We start from the raw sequence: 17,680 nt of genomic DNA on the forward strand, positions 1-17,680 counted from the left end.
GAAAACACGATGATCCAAAACCTATGGGATGCAGCAAAAGCAGTTCTAACAGAGAAGTTTATAGCTATACAAGCTTACCTCAAGAAACAAGAAAAATCTCAAATAAACAATCTAACCTTACACCTAAAGGAACTAGAGAAAGAAGAATAAACAAAACCCAAAGTTGGCAGAAGGAAAGAAATCATAAAGATCAGAGCAGAAATAAATGAAATAGAAACAAAGAAAACAATAGCAAAGATCAACAAAACTAAAAGCTGGTTCTTTGAGAAGATAAACAAAATTGATAAACAATTAGCCAGACTCATCAAGAAAAAGAGGGAGAGGACTCAAATCAATAAAATTAGAAATGAAAAAGGAGAAGTTACAACAGACACCGCAGAACTAGAAAGCATCCTAAGAGACTACTAAAAGCAACTCTATGCCAATAAAATGGACAACCTGGAAGAAATGGACAAATTCTTAGAAAGGTATAACCTTCCAAGACTGAACCAGGAAGAAACAGAAAATATGACAGACCAATCACAAGGAATGAAATTGAAACTGGGATTAAAAATCTTCCAAAAAATAAAAGTCCAGGACCAGATGGCTTCACAGGTGAATTCTATCAAACATTTAGAGAAGAGCTAACACCCGTCCTTCTCAAACTCTTCCAAAAATTGCAGAGGAAGGAACACTCCCAAACTCATTCTTTGAGGCCACAATCACCCTGATACCAAAACCAGACAAACATACTACAAAAAAAGAAAATTACAGACCAATATCACTGATGAATATAGAGGCAAAAATCCTTCACAAAATACTAGCAAACAGAATCCAACAACACATTAAAAGGATCATACACCATGATCAAGTGGGATTTATCCCAGGGATGCAAGGATTCTTCAATATATGCAAATCAATCAATGTGATACACCATATTAACAAACTGAAGAATAAAAACCATACGATCATCTCAACAGATGCAGAAAAAGCTTTTGAAAAAATTCAACACCCATTTATGATAAAAACTCTGGAGGAAGTGGGCATAGAGGGAACCTACCTCAACACAATAAAGGCCATATACAACAAAGCCACAGCCAACATCATTCTCAATAGTGAAAAACTGAAAGCATTTCCTCTAATATCAGGAATGAGACAAGGATGTCCACTCTCACCACTATTATTCAACATAGTTTTGGAAGTCCTAGCCATGGCAATCAGAGAAGAAAACGAAATAAAAGGAATATAAATTGGAAAGGAAGAAGGAAAACTGTCACTGTTTGTAGATGACATGATACTACACATAGAGAATCCTAAAAATGCCACCAGAAAACTACTAGAGGTAATCAGTGAATTTGGTAAAGATGCAGAATACAAAATTAATGAACAGAATCTCTTGTGTTCCTATACACTAATTATGAAAAATTTGAAAGAGAAATTATGGGAACACTCCCATTTACCACTGCAACAAAAAGAATAAAATACCTAGCAATAAACCTACCTAGGGGAGCAAAAGACCTGTATGCAGAAAACTATAAGACACTCATGAAAGAAAGTAATGATGATACCAACAGTTGGAGAGATATACCATGTTCTTGGATTGGAAGAATCAATATTGTGAAAATGACTATACTACCCAAAGCAATCTACAGAGTCAATGCAATCCCTATCAAATTAACAATGGCATATTTTACAGAACTAGAACAAATCATCTTAAAATTTGTATGGAGGGCTTCCCTGGTGGCGCAGTGGTTGAGAGTCCGCCTGCCGATGCGGGGGACGCGGGTTCGTGCCCCGGTCCGGGAGGATCCCGCATGCCACAGAGCGGCTGGGCCCATGAGCCATGGCCGCTGGGCCTGGGCGTCCGGAGCCTGTGCTCCGCAACGGGAGAGGCCACGGCGGTGAGAGGCCCGCGTACCGCAAAAAAAAAAAAACAAAAAACAAAATTTGTATGGAGACACAAAAGACCCCGAATAGCCAAAGCAGTCTTGAGGGAAAAAAACAGAGCTGGAGGAATCAGACTCCCTGACTTCAGACTATACTACAAAGCTACAGTAATCAAGACAATATGGTACTGGCACAAAAACAGAAACACAGATCAATGGAACAAGATAGAAAGTCCAGAGATTAACCCACGCACCTATGGTCAACTAATCTATGACAAAGAAGGCAAAGATATTCAATGGAGAAAAGACAGTCTCTTCAATAAGTGGTGCTGGGAAAACTGGACAGCTACACGTAAAAGAATGAAATTAGAACACTCCCTAACACCACACACAAAAATAAACTCAAGAGATGGATTTGAGACCTAAATGTAAGACCGGACACTATAAAACTCTTAGAGGAAAACATAGGAAGAACACTCTTTGACATAAATCACAGCAAGATCTTTTTTGATCCACCTCCTAGAGTTATGGAAATAAAAACAAAAATAAACAAATGGGACCTAATGAAACTTCAAAGCTTTTGCACAGCAAAGGAAACCATAAACAAGATGAAAAGACAACCCTCAGAATGGGAGAAAATATTCGCAACGAATCCACGGACAAAGGATTAATCTCCAAAATATATAAACAGCTCATGCAGCTCAATATTAAAGAAACAAACAACCCAATCCAAAAATGGGCAGAAGACCTAAATAGACATTTCTCCTAAGAAGACATAAAGATGGCCAAGAAACACATGAAAAGCTGCTCAACATCACTAATAATTAGAGAAATGCAAATCAAAACTACAATGAGGTATCACCTCACACCAGTTAGAATGGGCATCATCAGAAAATCTACAAACAACAAATGCTGGAGAGGGTGTGGAGAAAAGGGAACCCTCTTGCACTGTTGGTGGGAATGTAATTGATACAGCCACTATGGAGAACAGTATGGAGGTTCCTTAAAAAACTAAAAATAAGGCTTCCCTGGTGGCGCAGTGGTTGAGAGTCCGCCTGCCGATGCGGGGGACGCGGGTTCGTGCCCCGGTCCGGGAGGATCCCGCATGCCACAGAGCGGCTGGGCCCGTGAGCCATGGCCGCTGGGCCTGGGCGTCCGGAGCCTGTGCTCCGCAACGGGAGAGGCCACGGCGGTGAGAGGCCCGCGTACCGCAAAAAAAAAAAAAACAAAAAACAAAATTTGTATGGAGACACAAAAGACCCCGAATAGCCAAAGCAGTCTTGAGGGAAAAAAACAGAGCTGGAGGAATCAGACTCCCTGACTTCAGACTATACTACAAAGCTACAGTAATCAAGACAATATGGTACTGGCACAAAAACAGAAACACAGATCAATGGAACAAGATAGAAAGTCCAGAGATTAACCCACGCACCTATGGTCAACTAATCTATGACAAAGAAGGCAAAGATATTCAATGGAGAAAAGACAGTCTCTTCAATAAGTGGTGCTGGGAAAACTGGACAGCTACATGTAAAAGAATGAAATTAGAACACTCCCTAACACCACACACAAAAATAAACTCAAGAGATGGATTTGAGACCTAAATGTAAGACCGGACACTATAAAACTCTTAGAGGAAAACATAGGAAGAACACTCTTTGACATAAATCACAGCAAGATCTTTTTTGATCCACCTCCTAGAGTTATGGAAATAAAAACAAAAATAAACAAATGGGACCTAATGAAACTTCAAAGCTTTTGCACAGCAAAGGAAACCATAAACAAGATGAAAAGACAACCCTCAGAATGGGAGAAAATATTCGCAACGAATCCACGGACAAAGGATTAATCTCCAAAATATATAAACAGCTCATGCAGCTCAATATTAAAGAAACAAACAACCCAATCCAAAAATGGGCAGAAGACCTAAATAGACATTTCTCCTAAGAAGACATAAAGATGGCCAAGAAACACATGAAAAGCTGCTCAACATCACTAATAATTAGAGAAATGCAAATCAAAACTACAATGAGGTATCACCTCACACCAGTTAGAATGGGCATCATCAGAAAATCTACAAACAACAAATGCTGGAGAGGGTGTGGAGAAAAGGGAACCCTCTTGCACTGTTGGTGGGAATGTAATTGATACAGCCACTATGGAGAACAGTATGGAGGTTCCTTAAAAAACTAAAAATAAGGCTTCCCTGGTGGCGCAGTGGTTGAGAGTTCGCCTGCCGATGCAGGGGACACGGGTTCATGCCCCGGTCCGGGAAGATCCCACAGGCCGCGGAGCAGCTGGGCCCGTGAGCCATGGCCGCTGAGCCTGCGTATCCAGAGCCTGTGCTCCGCAACGGGAGAGGCCACAACAGTGAGAGGCCCGTGTACCGCCAAAAAAAAAAAAAAAAAACTAAAAATAGAATTACCATATGATCCAGCAATCCCACTACTGGGCATATACCCAGAGAAAACCATAATTCAAAAAGACACATGCACCCCAATGTTCATTGCAGCACTATTTACAACAGCCAGGTCATGGAAGCAACCTAAATACCAAATGGATAAAGAAGATGTGGTACATATATACAATGGAATATTACATATATACAATGGTACATATATACAATGGAATATTACTCAGCCATAAAAAGAACGAAATTGAGTCATTTGTTGAGACGTGGATGGATCTAGAGACTGTCATACAGAGTGAAGTAAGTCAGAAAGAGAAAAACAAATATTGTATATTAACGCATGTATGTGGAACCTAGAAAGACGGTACAGATGAACTGGTTTGCAGGGCAGAAGTTGAGACACAGATGTAGAGAACAAACGTATGGACACCGAGGGGGGAAAACCACGGTGGGTGGGGATGGTGGTGTGCTGAATTGGGCGATTGGGATTGACATGTATACACTGATGTGTATAAAATTGATGACTAATAAGAACCTGCAGTATAAAAAACCAAAAACAAACAAAAAAACTAACACTAAACTTTCTTTGGGTTATTTGTATGGAAATATGTTAATATAAATGTTTCAGACACTACATGAAATTTCTAGAAATCTTATATGTTCTGGTATAATGTTATAAGTCATAATTCTAGTTATTTAAAATGTATATCTCAGAAATAACTGAATTTCCTTGTCAATTGCATTATTATGAACTTTCATCAAATCTTTTTTTTTCTTTTTTTTCTTTTTAAGGATCCTCCAGTAGGAGCTGGGGCCTCAAGGATGCCTGCCTCTTTCAGAGTTTTGTTGTCTAGGGGATTGTCAGCCTCATGATTGCTCCTTCTTTTTTTTTTTTTTGGCAGTACGCGGGCCTCTCACTGCTGTGGCCTCTCCCGTTGCGGAGCACAGACTCCGGATGCACAGGCTTAGCGGCCATGGCTCACGGGCCCAGCCGCTCTGTGACATGTGGGATCTTCCCGGACCGGGGCACGAACCCACATCCCCTGCATCGGCAGGCGGACTCTCAACCACTACGCCACCAGGGAAGCCCTCATCAAATCTTTAACCGTGGTCATTTTTAAGTCTTTTGTCATTTACGGAGAGTTCCGGGTGTACTCTGATGCTTTTGCAAAAATGTTCTTATAAAAGGGTTTCATCTTCAAGGAATTCATGGAAAAGACTCTGACAATACAGGTTTCTGGTAACTGACTATACTGCTGAACTGAATGAATGAGCATTTTCAGAACTCTAATGGAAAACTGATGGATTCATAAAAGTGCTAACAAAAGATCAAGATGAAAAAAAATTAATTACATGGGACTGAGTGAACTGATGAGGATGATTATAATTTTTGTGATTTTCTGTTTGAATAAAAAAAAGTTAATGTGAATACACCAAGAGCGTTAACAATGTATACTTTGATTTAGTAATTACTCTTCAAGGAATTCTTAAGGGACCAGTGACAGATACACACACACAGCGATTTCCATACAACTGATTTTCATGTTTAAAGGCAAAACAACCAATTTGGAAACAAATTATCCACAGCACAGGATTAAAACAGTATATGGGGGAATATTATACAGAGCCACAAAGAAGGAAAACTGTCCTGAACTTACATGGGGTCAGGAGGAGGGAATCTTGAACAGTTGAGCATGATTCCACCAGGAACAGAGGGGCATGCGTATACCTTTAGCAGCTCTGGTAGCTATTACCCTTCAAATCAGAGGCTGAAATCTAATTGGTTCTCAAGTTACAGCATGCACCAGATTTCAGCAGTTTCTGATTCAGCAGTCTGGGAAAGGGCCTGAGAATGTGTATTTCTCACAAGCTCTCAACTGTACTGATACTGATGCTGCTGGTCTTAGGACCACACACTGAAAACCACTGACTGCTATAGAATAAATTTTGAGAGGGGGGAGAAAAGCCCCAGAGGTAATGGCCAACAAGGAAAAAAAGGTATAGATTAAAAGCAGTTAGACATCCTTTTCAATAATTTAGGACATACATTCTCTTAAGTTTTTACTGTTTCCGTGCATATAAATTCCAGTAAGCTGTCAAATTTCCCCTAAAAGTTATCAGCTAACAATAGCAAAGAACAGCAGCATACCATCTGTATATTTTCTTAAGCAAAGTGCAACACTGACATATGAAGAGCTCTCAGTGAAATTAAGAACTGTGACAAGTGGCTTACAACTTGTTAGAAATGACCCGTATCATTTTCATAATTTCCATGAAAATTTCCAACTTACATGGGCACGTACAAAATATATTATGTACTTTGTAAATCATAAAACCAGCTTAACATCTTTATATTTATGTTGTTACTCAACATCTTTATGGACATACTTCATTTTGACAAGGTTAATAAAGATTGCTCTACTTATCAAGAAACGAGACTACTGAAAATGAGCAGCTGAAGAAAGATTCAGATTTTTTTATCCTGAAAACCCGCTTTCCAAAATGAACACATACGGCCTTTTGGCAAAGAAGAAAAGGCGCCTCTACTAAAGAGTCTGCCGTTATGTGTATGTTTCCAATGTAAAACTATATTAAAACAGCACATCATTCAAACTGAATTTCAAAAGCAGTACTCTCACTGAGTTTCCTTCATTAAACCTTATTCAAAGTCAAAAGTTCCTGACAATTCTGATAGTCAGCTAGGATATTTTGTCTTTGAAATCTATTTTCTAGACTACTCACACTTTTGTTCCATTTCTTTCATTTCTTCAGGAGGAATTTTCAATTTGTCAATATGTTCTCTAACAACACTTGCCCATTTCTGTAAAGAATCCAAAGCAGTCCAAGGCTTTGACATATCAACAACCAACGTAACTAGAGTGTCCTTCAGAGAAATGGCATCCAGTGAAAATTTAAGGAGGCCTTTGTGATACGGGTCTCCATCCAAGATCCATACATTACATCTTGTTTGATCTACAACAGACAAAAGAAAGTTACCAAGGCAACAGGATAAAGTCATTTCATCATCCAACTAACAATACTACTTGGTATTTTAAGGCATCTCCACAGGAGATGTCTCCTTTGGCAAGGTTCACCTACTTGGGTTACATCTACCAATTCAGTAAAGTCCTAATGCATACTCAAGAAAATGATTTAACTGCCAACACAGAAAATCAGCATCCTCTACTTCATATTTCTCAATCCCAAACCACAGACTGAATAACATGTTTCTATTCTTACCATCAGCAGATAGAGCCATGCATATTCAAGATATTATATACGAAAATGAGAAGGCAAGTGATCTATAGAAGAAAAAAATGGCTGATCAGATAAGAAAAGCTGGGGAGTAAATGACACTTTCATGTCGAAAAATGAGACGATGGTAAAAAGAGGGCAAAACAATCATAGGATACTACTATTTCACTATCGGAGGGAAAATGAACTGAAAATTTGAGATTCTTCAAGGTTAGCAAGAAAGCTAAAGTCTGCACACCAATACCTTAAGACGTTTAAAAATACCACTATATGAATCCCAATCTCAAACCAATAAAAGTATGCCCTAACATAACTATTTACTGACTGGCATGACACAGTAGGTCTCCTAGTAAAAAATGACACACTAAGAAAAGTCAAAGACTAATATTAATATGGACAGCAGTGCAACTTGGAAAGACTTCAGTAAACTTACATTACAAATAAACGACACTCACCATCCCTGTCTTCATCATGAACATTTAAGTACAAATATTCCAATCCTCTTCCTTTCTTGTACTCCTCTATTCCCTGAATTTTTCTTATTAAGCTTGTTTTTCCAGCTCCATCTTCACCTGTAAAAAAGGACAAATCTTTAAAATTATAATATGGATTATTAAAGAATGCTTTCTAGTGTGCCAAGAGAAAACCCAACTGGAACGAGCTTCAACCAAAAGGGTAATTTGATGGAAAATAACTAGGTAATTATACAGGTGAAGATGCAGACTTCACCTCCAGGATTCTCTCTCCCTTGGTATCTCTGCTCCTCTTGTTAAGTCTCATTTTATCCTATTACAAATGGCTTCCTCTATGGGTATTTTTCAGGAGGCTCAACTCTTATGCCATCCTCATTTAATCTACAAGGAACAAAAGACTCTCTGTCAGTTTTCAGTCTGAAGACTCTCAAGTAAAGACTCTTAGTTGGCCCAGCTGGGGTTATGTGCATACCTAAGGGCCACTCATGGAGGAAGGATAATACATAAAAACTGACCTGGGCAGGGAACTGTGACTGTAGCCTCACCAAAACCATGAAGCCGTAAGAAATATGCGCAAAGGAGAGGAGTGAGGATTGGGGATAGTGAGTTGGGCAAAAACAAGGGCAGAGAGAATGCAGAATAGACAAAAATAAAATGTAGACTTAAAAAATATTAATAGCAAGAAATCATGTGATTTAAACTTGGCACAAATTTTAAAAGTTTAAAACTAGGCTAGCTAGTCAATGTTTTGGTGAGTTTCTTTTATATTGTGAATTTATTTAAATACTACATGTTACTATTTCATGGACTTATTTTGTTATTGGCAATATTGTGTTATTGGTACTTAATAAAGATGAGTTTCTTGGATCTAAGGACTTATTTCTGAAGACTCATGAGTTCTCTGAGAATTTAAAAGTTATTTTCATTTTCATGTTAAGCACTTAAAAAATTCTATATGTCCTGGATCTTCTGAATAACTATCTTTATATCTAAACGCTGTCAGAAAATTGCAGTACCCACCTCTGCAATGGTGTTTATCAACCTTCTGGTACCAAGCTGAGGCCAAGTGATGCAGACGGAACAGAGAAGAGAGTGGCCACATAGGTATGCCAAACTCAAAAGAAAGTGTCCCAGAGCAGTCAGTGCTATTTTCAACTGTACTGGTCAGAATGGTTCTGAACCATTTCCAACATTTCACAGCAGTAAGTATAGACTTAACTAAGCAATAAAGAACTTGCCATTAAATGAGTATTTACTTTTCAGTACTATTTTTGCAGTGAACCATTAAAATGGTCCATCAAAATACAGACTGGGTTGAAAACAGGAATATCTATGATAATGACATGAGTTCCATTATGATCATGCTTAAAATGGACATCATAAGGTTAACCAGTGAAAAATAAAATACATAAATACTTTTTTTTAATTCATTATATTTATTCATTTAGGCTGCGTTGGGTCTTCGTTGCTGCGCATGGGCTTTCTCTAGTTGTGGCAAGTGGGGGCTACTCTTTGATGCGGTGCGCGGGCTTTTCACCGTGGTGGAAACTCCTCCCCAGTGAATGCTGACCATCATTCATTTCACTGGAGTAATGGTTCTCAAAAATGCATCAGGAGGGCTTCCCTGGTGGCGCAGTGGTTGAGAGTCCGCCTGCCGATGCAGGGGACACGGGTTCGTGCCCCGGTCCGGGAAGATCCCACATGCCGCGGAGCGGCTGGGCCCGTGAGCCATGGCCACTGAGCCTGCGTGTCCGGAGCCTGTGCTCTGCAACCGGAGAGGCCACAACAGTGAGAGGCCTGCGTACCGCAAAAAAAAAAAAAAAAGCATCAGGATAACCTGGGGGGCTTGTTAAAACAGACTGCTGGGCCTCACCTCCTGGCTTTCTGAGTCAGTAAGTCTGGGGTGGGGCCCATGCATCTGCATTTCTAACAAGTTTCCGCTGTTGCTGATGCAGCTGGTCCAAGGACCACACTTTGAGAACTCAGACGTTTAGATGTCACTTAGACGTTTACTACACTAAGCCAAGCGCTAGGATTACAAAGACCCACGGGTCAAAGTTGCTGTCCTAGGAGCTCATAAATTGGAGAGGGAAAACAAACAGAAGAAAATTTCAAGATACTGTCATTAGGACTGCACTAGAGATGTGCAACAAGCAGGAAACCAGACCAAAGGGAAGATCCTGGATTTGCTTGGAAGTCAAAAAGGGCTTTGCACAGAAAGTAACACTTCAGCCAGATCTTGTAGTGTTAATGAACCACAGAGAGTTAGTCATTCCAGGAAGTAGGAAAGCATATACAGAGGCCTGGAGACAAAGAAGTGTCCTTCTAGAAGGGACAGATAATTTGAATGCATGAAATTCAGAATGTAAGGGGGAAAAGGAGCCAGAAAGTGAGAATAAAAAGGGAATGCCAGATCACAAAGGGCATCCTATGCCAGGCTGAGATGGTTAGGCTTTATCCTGAAGAGTCACTGGCAGTATTTAGGTATTTTAGGAAGATTGCTATCACAGAAGTGTGGAAGAGTGACTGACAAGGGTAGGTTTGGGAGTAAGGAGACTAGATAATAGACAATTACTGGAGTCCTAGCAAGAAATGAGGTAGGCCTTAACTAAAGTATTAGTGGTGTGATGCGACAGCTGAACTCAAAGGCTGATTTGGCTGGGAGCTGGCAGCGAGGTTAAGGGAAACACAGAGGGCAGAGAAGACCCTCCCTTGCCACAGCTACAGTCGCGCCACCCCTCCTGTTCTACCACTTACCTTTAGGTGGTTGGTCCTAAGTCTTCCTTGCAAGCTTCCACCCCCACCCCCAACATTTGTGTCTCCCAGGGTTCCTTCTTCAGACCTCTATTCTTCTCGCTCTACATATAATTCTAGGGGAATCTCCACACAAGACTTCAATACCACCTATAATCTGGTGACTCACAGACTTCTTTCCAGCCTCAGTCTCTCCTGAACTACTTACTAGTCGTCATTATTTGGATGTCCCATAAATAACTCACATTTCAATATGCACAGAAGTATTAATATCATTATCTTGCATTTTCCCCCCAAACATTCACTTACATAATTATTAATAAAAGAGTCCCACATCAAGGCCCTTATCCACTGTTCCCTCTATTTAGAACATACTCTTCTATGTGTTACCTAAGCTTCTTCGTAACTTCCCTCAAATATCACTTCCTCAGGTAGGCTGTTGTCCCTAATCACCTCATTTAAAATCACAACCTCAATCAATCAATCAATAAAATCACAACCTCCCAACACCCCTACTGCTTCTTGTTTTTTCTCCATTGAACTTACTAACATAATACGGCTTTTTCTTTTTTTTGCTTAGTCACTCCCTACCCCCCAAAACTCCAGAGGAACAGGCATTTTTGTGTTTTGCTAACTGCTGCATCTCCAGTGCCTATTAACTCTTCATAGTGAAAAGTATATTCCTAATCCTCCTACACAGTAGCCACTGATAGATGTCTCAAACAACAAAAAAATATGCCAAGATATTAATACAAGTTTCACAAATCCCTGAATGAACAAATACAAATTCTGTCCCCTTACCCACTTAGGGAGGGTTCTTTTTTTTTTTTTTGGCCGTGCCCTGCGGCATACGGGATCTTAGTTCCCCGATCAGGGGTTAAACCCATGCCCCCTGCAGTGGAAGCACGGAGTCTTTTTTTTTTTTTTTAATAAATTTTATTTATTTATTTATTTTTGGCTGCGTTGGTCCTTTGTTGCTGCACGTGGGCTTTCTCTAGTTGCAGCGAGCAGGGGCCACTCTTCGTTGCAGCGCACGGGCTTCTCTTGTTGTGGAGCATGGGTTCTAGGCGCACATGCTTCAGTAGTTGTGGCATGTGGGCTCAGTAGTTGTGGCTCGTGGGCTCTAGAGTGCAGGCTCAGCAGCTGTGGCACACAGGTTTAGCTGCTCCATGGCATGTGGGATCTTTCCAGACCAGGGCTAGAACCCGTGTCCCCTGCACTGGCAGGCGGGTTCTTAACCACTGTGCCACCAGGGAAGTCCCAGCACGGAGTCTTAAGCACTGGACTGCTAGGGAAGTCCTGGGAGGGTTTTTAAACTTTAGTGTGCATTAATGCAAAAGCCTCAGAAGTCAGGACAGAAAAGGGATGAAATTTCAAGTCCATCAATGTGCTTCTATATAAGAAAAATTAAAGGACTGTAGTTTACCTCCCTTTGCCCACAGCCTAGTCAAACAGAACCATCATTGGCTTCTGCTTCCATCTCTATGGAAGCAGCAGGAGCAGCAAACACACAGTGCCTACCGTATGCATCTAACCAGCAGTAATTCCAACACAACCACAACTCTAGCGGAATGATGATTACCTCCCATTTGAGGATACCTGGGGCTCAGAATTGTTAAAGTATCTTATCCAAAGTCTCAAACAGGTAGGAAATGACAAGGCCAGAATCTGAATTGAACTCCAAAGCACCCTCTTTCCAATATACAACAAATAAACAATAATTAAATCTTTAGAAGACTATTAAACATACTGCTTATTATTTTTGTATTATGACAAAAGAATAAGACATTCCTGCTTCCAGGGGTCACTTATTTTCAGAAGAAAAAGAAAAATGATTTAATGCATTCCTCTCTGGGGGCAGCCTCTGAGTGATGGATGGTTATGTTCCCATTCTCCTGATTCTACCTCTAAGGATTGGGAAAGAAGTTTGTTTTACTATACTAATTTCTTCTCTCCTGGAATTTTAAACCTTGGGGACCCTTTTTGTTTTTTTTGCGGTACGTGGGCCTCTCACTGTTGTGGCCTCTCCCGTTGCGGAGCACAGGCTCCGGACGCGCAGGCTCAGTGGTCATGGCTCACGGGCCCAGCCGCTCCACGGCATGTGGGATCTTCCCGGACTGGGGCACGAACCCATGTCCCCTGCATCGGCAGGCGGTCTCTCAACCACTGCACCACCAGGGAAGCCCTTGGGGACCCATTTTAAGAAAAATTTTACAACATTAAATTTGGAAAAAAAGAGTATACTGTCAAATAAATGGAATACGGTAAATATGGTAGTTAGAGATTTTTATATGGTAAATATGGTAGTTAGAGATTTTTTCCTCCCATTCTGTGATTTGAAATTTCTCATTTCTGGTAACAAATTACAAGTGTTCACAATGAGGATAAAGAACATTTCATAAACACACACAGGTTATAAGGAACTCTAACGACATCCTCTCTACTTAGAGATGAGGAAACTGAGGCCAGGCCACAGTCAACAAAGACTGTGGGAACATGGTGACAGTAATCCAAATCTCCCAAGAGAATCCAAGTCAACCTTCTCAAGAGTGCAACTCCCCTTTGTCCTCAGAAGAAAATACAACGAGGGAAGAAAAACAGAAGAATATCTTATTCTCAAGAATATTCTAAACCTAACTAACAAAGAAGATTCTCAAGATGCTTGAAGACGCACTTTGCTTGCCGAAACAAAGTCTTTCTGGGAACAAAATTTCTCCCGTCTTCAACTTTAATGACATTTGGAAGTTACAGATGGTTGAAAATTAAACATTCATATTCTACACATTTTAAAATAAGTCTTAAGTCTCAATTATAATGACCATTTTCTGTTGCTGTCACCTTTTTTTTTTTTTTACACCTAAATGAACTCTGACATGATTTGTCTTGATGGCAAATGCAGACATCTGAAAACAGATTTCCTGAAAGGTCTACAGAGGCCAATGAAGACATACTCTGTAAACAAAATCTCATTTGTTACCTACTATTTCCAGAAATCTCATCTGAGGTATTTGCAAAGATATAGTCTTGTTCTAGGGTTATACACATCTTCCAACCACATTATTTGTTAGACTGCTTTTTCTCTCTGTCTTAACCCATCGGCCTCCCAGTTCTCTTCTCTCACTATATAACCATACCACTCAAAAGTGAACATTCACCAAGTTCATACCACGCTCTAATCCATTCCGTACCCTGCAGCTGAGTGATCTTCCTGAATCATGCCACTCTCCCTCTTAAGACCCTGAAAGGAATTCTAGTTAATGATATTCATGCTGAAGTATTTAAAGGGAAATATACCAACATCTGCAATTTACTTTTAAATGCACTTTTTTCATAGTTGCATGGTGGGACACATATGATAAGGCAAAAATAGTTAAATGTTAATGGAAGAATCTGGGTTTGGGTATATGAATATTAACTGTAAAATTCCTTCAACTTTTCCATATGTTGGGAATTTTCATAAAATGTCAGGAAAAAAACCCTACGGGTCTTCCTGCTGTTCTCGCAGTAAAGGGCAAACTGTAAAGGCCAATGTCCCTTGCAAAGGCTCCCTCACCTTTCCTGCCCATCTCTCACCATGTCCCACCACCTGCATGCTAGGCTCCAGCCACTCACAACCTCTTCCAGTGCAGCAGAGAGGCCTTGCTCTCTCAAGTCTAAATCTTCACACATGCTTTCACTTCTTTCTGGAACATTCTTCCCCTCCCCTCACTGCACGTGCGAGAACCCTACCTTATCCTTCCTGTCTCAGTTTAGTCTCCTCTAAGAAGCTTTCTCTTATTGAAGTCTGGTTAAGCACCCTCCTTTGTACTTCCACAACATACCACACACTTCATATACTTCACTGTAGTGTGTCAGCTTATTTGTGTGTTTCCTTCAGTGTGTCACGTCTGTCCCCTTCTTTCAACAAATATTCTCTGGGCAAGTAATCTTAACAGTAAGCAGGATATAAAGTCCTTGCTTCTAAGATGCTTACAGGAAAGAAATTATCCCATTCTTAACGGGTACTTGCTTGCTTGCTCGCCAAAACCAGAAACCGTATCTTAGTCTCTCTGGGTTGCTATAACAAAAACACCATAGGCTGGGTGGCTTTAAACAACAGACATGTATTTCTAACAGTTCTGGAGGCTGCGAAGTCCAAGATCAAAGTGCTGGCAGGTTTGGTGTCTAGTAAGGGCTGGCTTCCTGGGTCAGGGACAGTTTTCTCACTGTGTCCTCACATGGCAGAAAGGGTGAGAGAGCTCTCTGGAATCTCTTTTGTAAGGGCCCTAACCCCATTCATGAGGGTTCCACCTTCATGGCCTGATCATCTGCCAAAGACCCCACCTCCTAATGCCATCATATTGGGGGTTAGAATTTTAACATGAATTTGAGGGGACTCATTCACTCTATAGCACCTGTCCTATACACAGAAGATCCTTTACCAACATTCTTATCTCTTAATCACAACCACATGGAGTCTCTGTTTTCATAACTATACCTCATCTGTCATTGCTTATCCTGGGCCTTTACCACAATCTACTATAATAATTCATCACTCATACCTATGAAATTCAAGCGGCTCCCTCTCATCAATAACAGATCATAAAACATACCTCCTTCACTAAACTTAGGAAAACTTTCTAGTCACTGTACCGAGTTGTCGGTATTCAGCTGCCTTGCCACAGCCAAGCTGAACTAAGTTTGAAGATACTAAAAAGTCTGTCATGAACCTTCTCTTTATTCTACTATACAATTAGAAGGATCGAAAAATGTTAAAATTCAGGATGCCTATGTTTTGAATTGATGGACATTTAAAAATCATCTTTAATGGCCTAACCATTCAATAAACAAAAGCCATTAAATTCCAAGTCATTTTTGGAAAACACAACACAGAGCCTAATAGTATGAGTAAAATAAAGTAAAAATTACATACATACTTCATTCTATCCAATTAATATACCTTTAGAGTGGCAAGTAGGACAATGGGGCCTGTGTGGCTTCAAACAATGCTGAAAGAATGCACCTACGTAACATCTATGAACTTTAAGAAAGTTTTATCTTCAATTCCTCAGCCTTCAGCTGGCAGCGAAACAGACACACCAGCATTAAGGGTGCCAGCCAAATAGTTAATGATCTGTAAACATATACCTGTACAAGCAGAGAGTTCCTGTTTAAACAGACTAAGATGAAAGCCCTTCTACAAAGCACTCTTTAGTGATGATGTTAAAATTATTCTCTAAATAGTTCATCTAAATGTGCATTTCTATATTAGGTTTTCTTAAAGAGGGCATATTTTAAAGGTGTTTTAAAAACAAATCAGGGAACTTCCTGGTGGTGCAGCAGTTAGCATCCCATGCTTTCACTGCTGATGGCCAAGGTTCAATCCCTGGTGGGGGAACTAGGATCCCACAAGCCATGGGGCACAGCAAAAAAAAAAAAAAAAAAAAACCCATAACTAGAGCTTCCAAGACAAGATGGCAGAGTAGAAAAATGTGAGCCCACCTTTTCTTACAAAAACACCAGAATCACAACTAACTGCTGAACAATCATCAACAAAAAAACTCTGGAACCTACCAAAAAAGATATCCTACATCCAAAGACAAAGAATAAGTCACAATGAGACAGTAAGAGGGGGCACAATCACGATAAAATCAAATCCCATACCCACCGGATGGGCGACCCACAAACTGAAAAATAATTATACCACAGAAGTTCTCCTACAGGAGTGAAAGTTCTGAGCCCCACATCAGGCTCCCCAGCCTGCAGGTCTGGCAATGGGAGTTAAAGGTCCCAGAGAATCTGGCTTTGAAGGCCATCAGGGTTTGTTTGTTTTTTTTTTTTTTTTCAGTACGCGGGCCTCTCACTGTTGTGGCCTCTCCCGTTGCGGAGCACAGGCTCCGGACGCGCAGGCCCAGCGGCCATGGCTCACAGGCCCAGCCGCTTCGCGGCATGTGGGATCTTCCCGGACCCGGGCACGAACCCGTGTCCCCTGCATCGGCAGGCAGACTCTCAACCACTGCACAACCAGGGAAGCCCGGCCATCAGGGTTTGATTGCAGCAATTCCACAGGGCTGGGGGAAACAGAAACTCCGCTCTTGGAGGGCGCACACAAGGTTTCATGCACATCAGGACCCAGGGAAAAGAGCAGTAGCCTCATAAGAACCTGGACCAGACCTACCTGCTGGTATTACAGGGTCTCCTGCAGAGGCGGGGGGCAGCTGTGGCTCATTGCGGGGACAAAGACACTGGCAGCAGTAGTTCTGGGGAGTACTCAGGGGCGTGAGCCCTCCTGGAGGCGGCCATTTTCTCACCAACACATGGCCCCTCCCCACAGCCTGTAGGCTCCAGTGTTGGGATGCTTCAGGCCAAACAACCAACAGGGTGGGAACACAGCCCCCCCCATCAGCAGACAGACTAATACTTAAAGTTTTCCTGAGCACACAGCTCCCCACTAAACACACTCCCTGACACAACCCTGCACACCAGAGGGACAACACCCACCTCCACCCACCAAGGCAGCAGCCAGTCCCTCTGACCAGGAAGCCTCCACAAGCCTCTTAGACAGCTTCATCCACCAGGAGGCAGACAGCAGAAGCAAGAAGAACTACAACCCTGCAGGCTGCAGAATGGAAACCACAATCACAGTAAGGTAGAGAAAATGAGATGGCAGAGGGAAATGTTCCAGATGAAGGAACAAGATAACACCCCAAAAGAACTAAGTGAAGTGGAGATAGGCCATCTACCTGAAAAAGAATTCAGAGTAATAATAGTAAAGATGAGCCGAGATCTTGGAAAAAGAATGGAGGGACAGATGGAGAAGATACAAGAAATGTTTAACGAAGACCTAGAAGAACTAACAAACAAACAGAAATAAACGGTAAATAACTGAAATAAAAAACATACTAGAAAGAAATAGTAGAATAAATGAGACAGAAGAACAGATA

General features: G+C 41.1%; 1 protein-coding gene across 1 annotated transcript in view; it reads right to left on the reverse strand.

Moving 5' to 3' along the window:
• The window catches only part of DYNC1LI1 (dynein cytoplasmic 1 light intermediate chain 1), a 45,995-nt gene that overhangs the window by 15,113 nt on the left and 13,202 nt on the right, over positions 1-17,680 (reverse strand). Inside the window, exons 3-4 of the mRNA XM_067753604.1 lie at positions 7,986-8,102; positions 7,018-7,248 (exon numbers count right to left, since the gene is read on the reverse strand). Coding sequence (XP_067609705.1) covers positions 7,018-7,248; positions 7,986-8,102 — 348 coding nt within the window. The remainder of the gene's footprint in view (positions 1-7,017; positions 7,249-7,985; positions 8,103-17,680) is intronic.

The sequence above is a fragment of the Pseudorca crassidens genome, chromosome 10 (genome assembly GCF_039906515.1).
Source record: "Pseudorca crassidens isolate mPseCra1 chromosome 10, mPseCra1.hap1, whole genome shotgun sequence".
NCBI lineage: Eukaryota > Metazoa > Chordata > Mammalia > Artiodactyla > Delphinidae > Pseudorca > Pseudorca crassidens.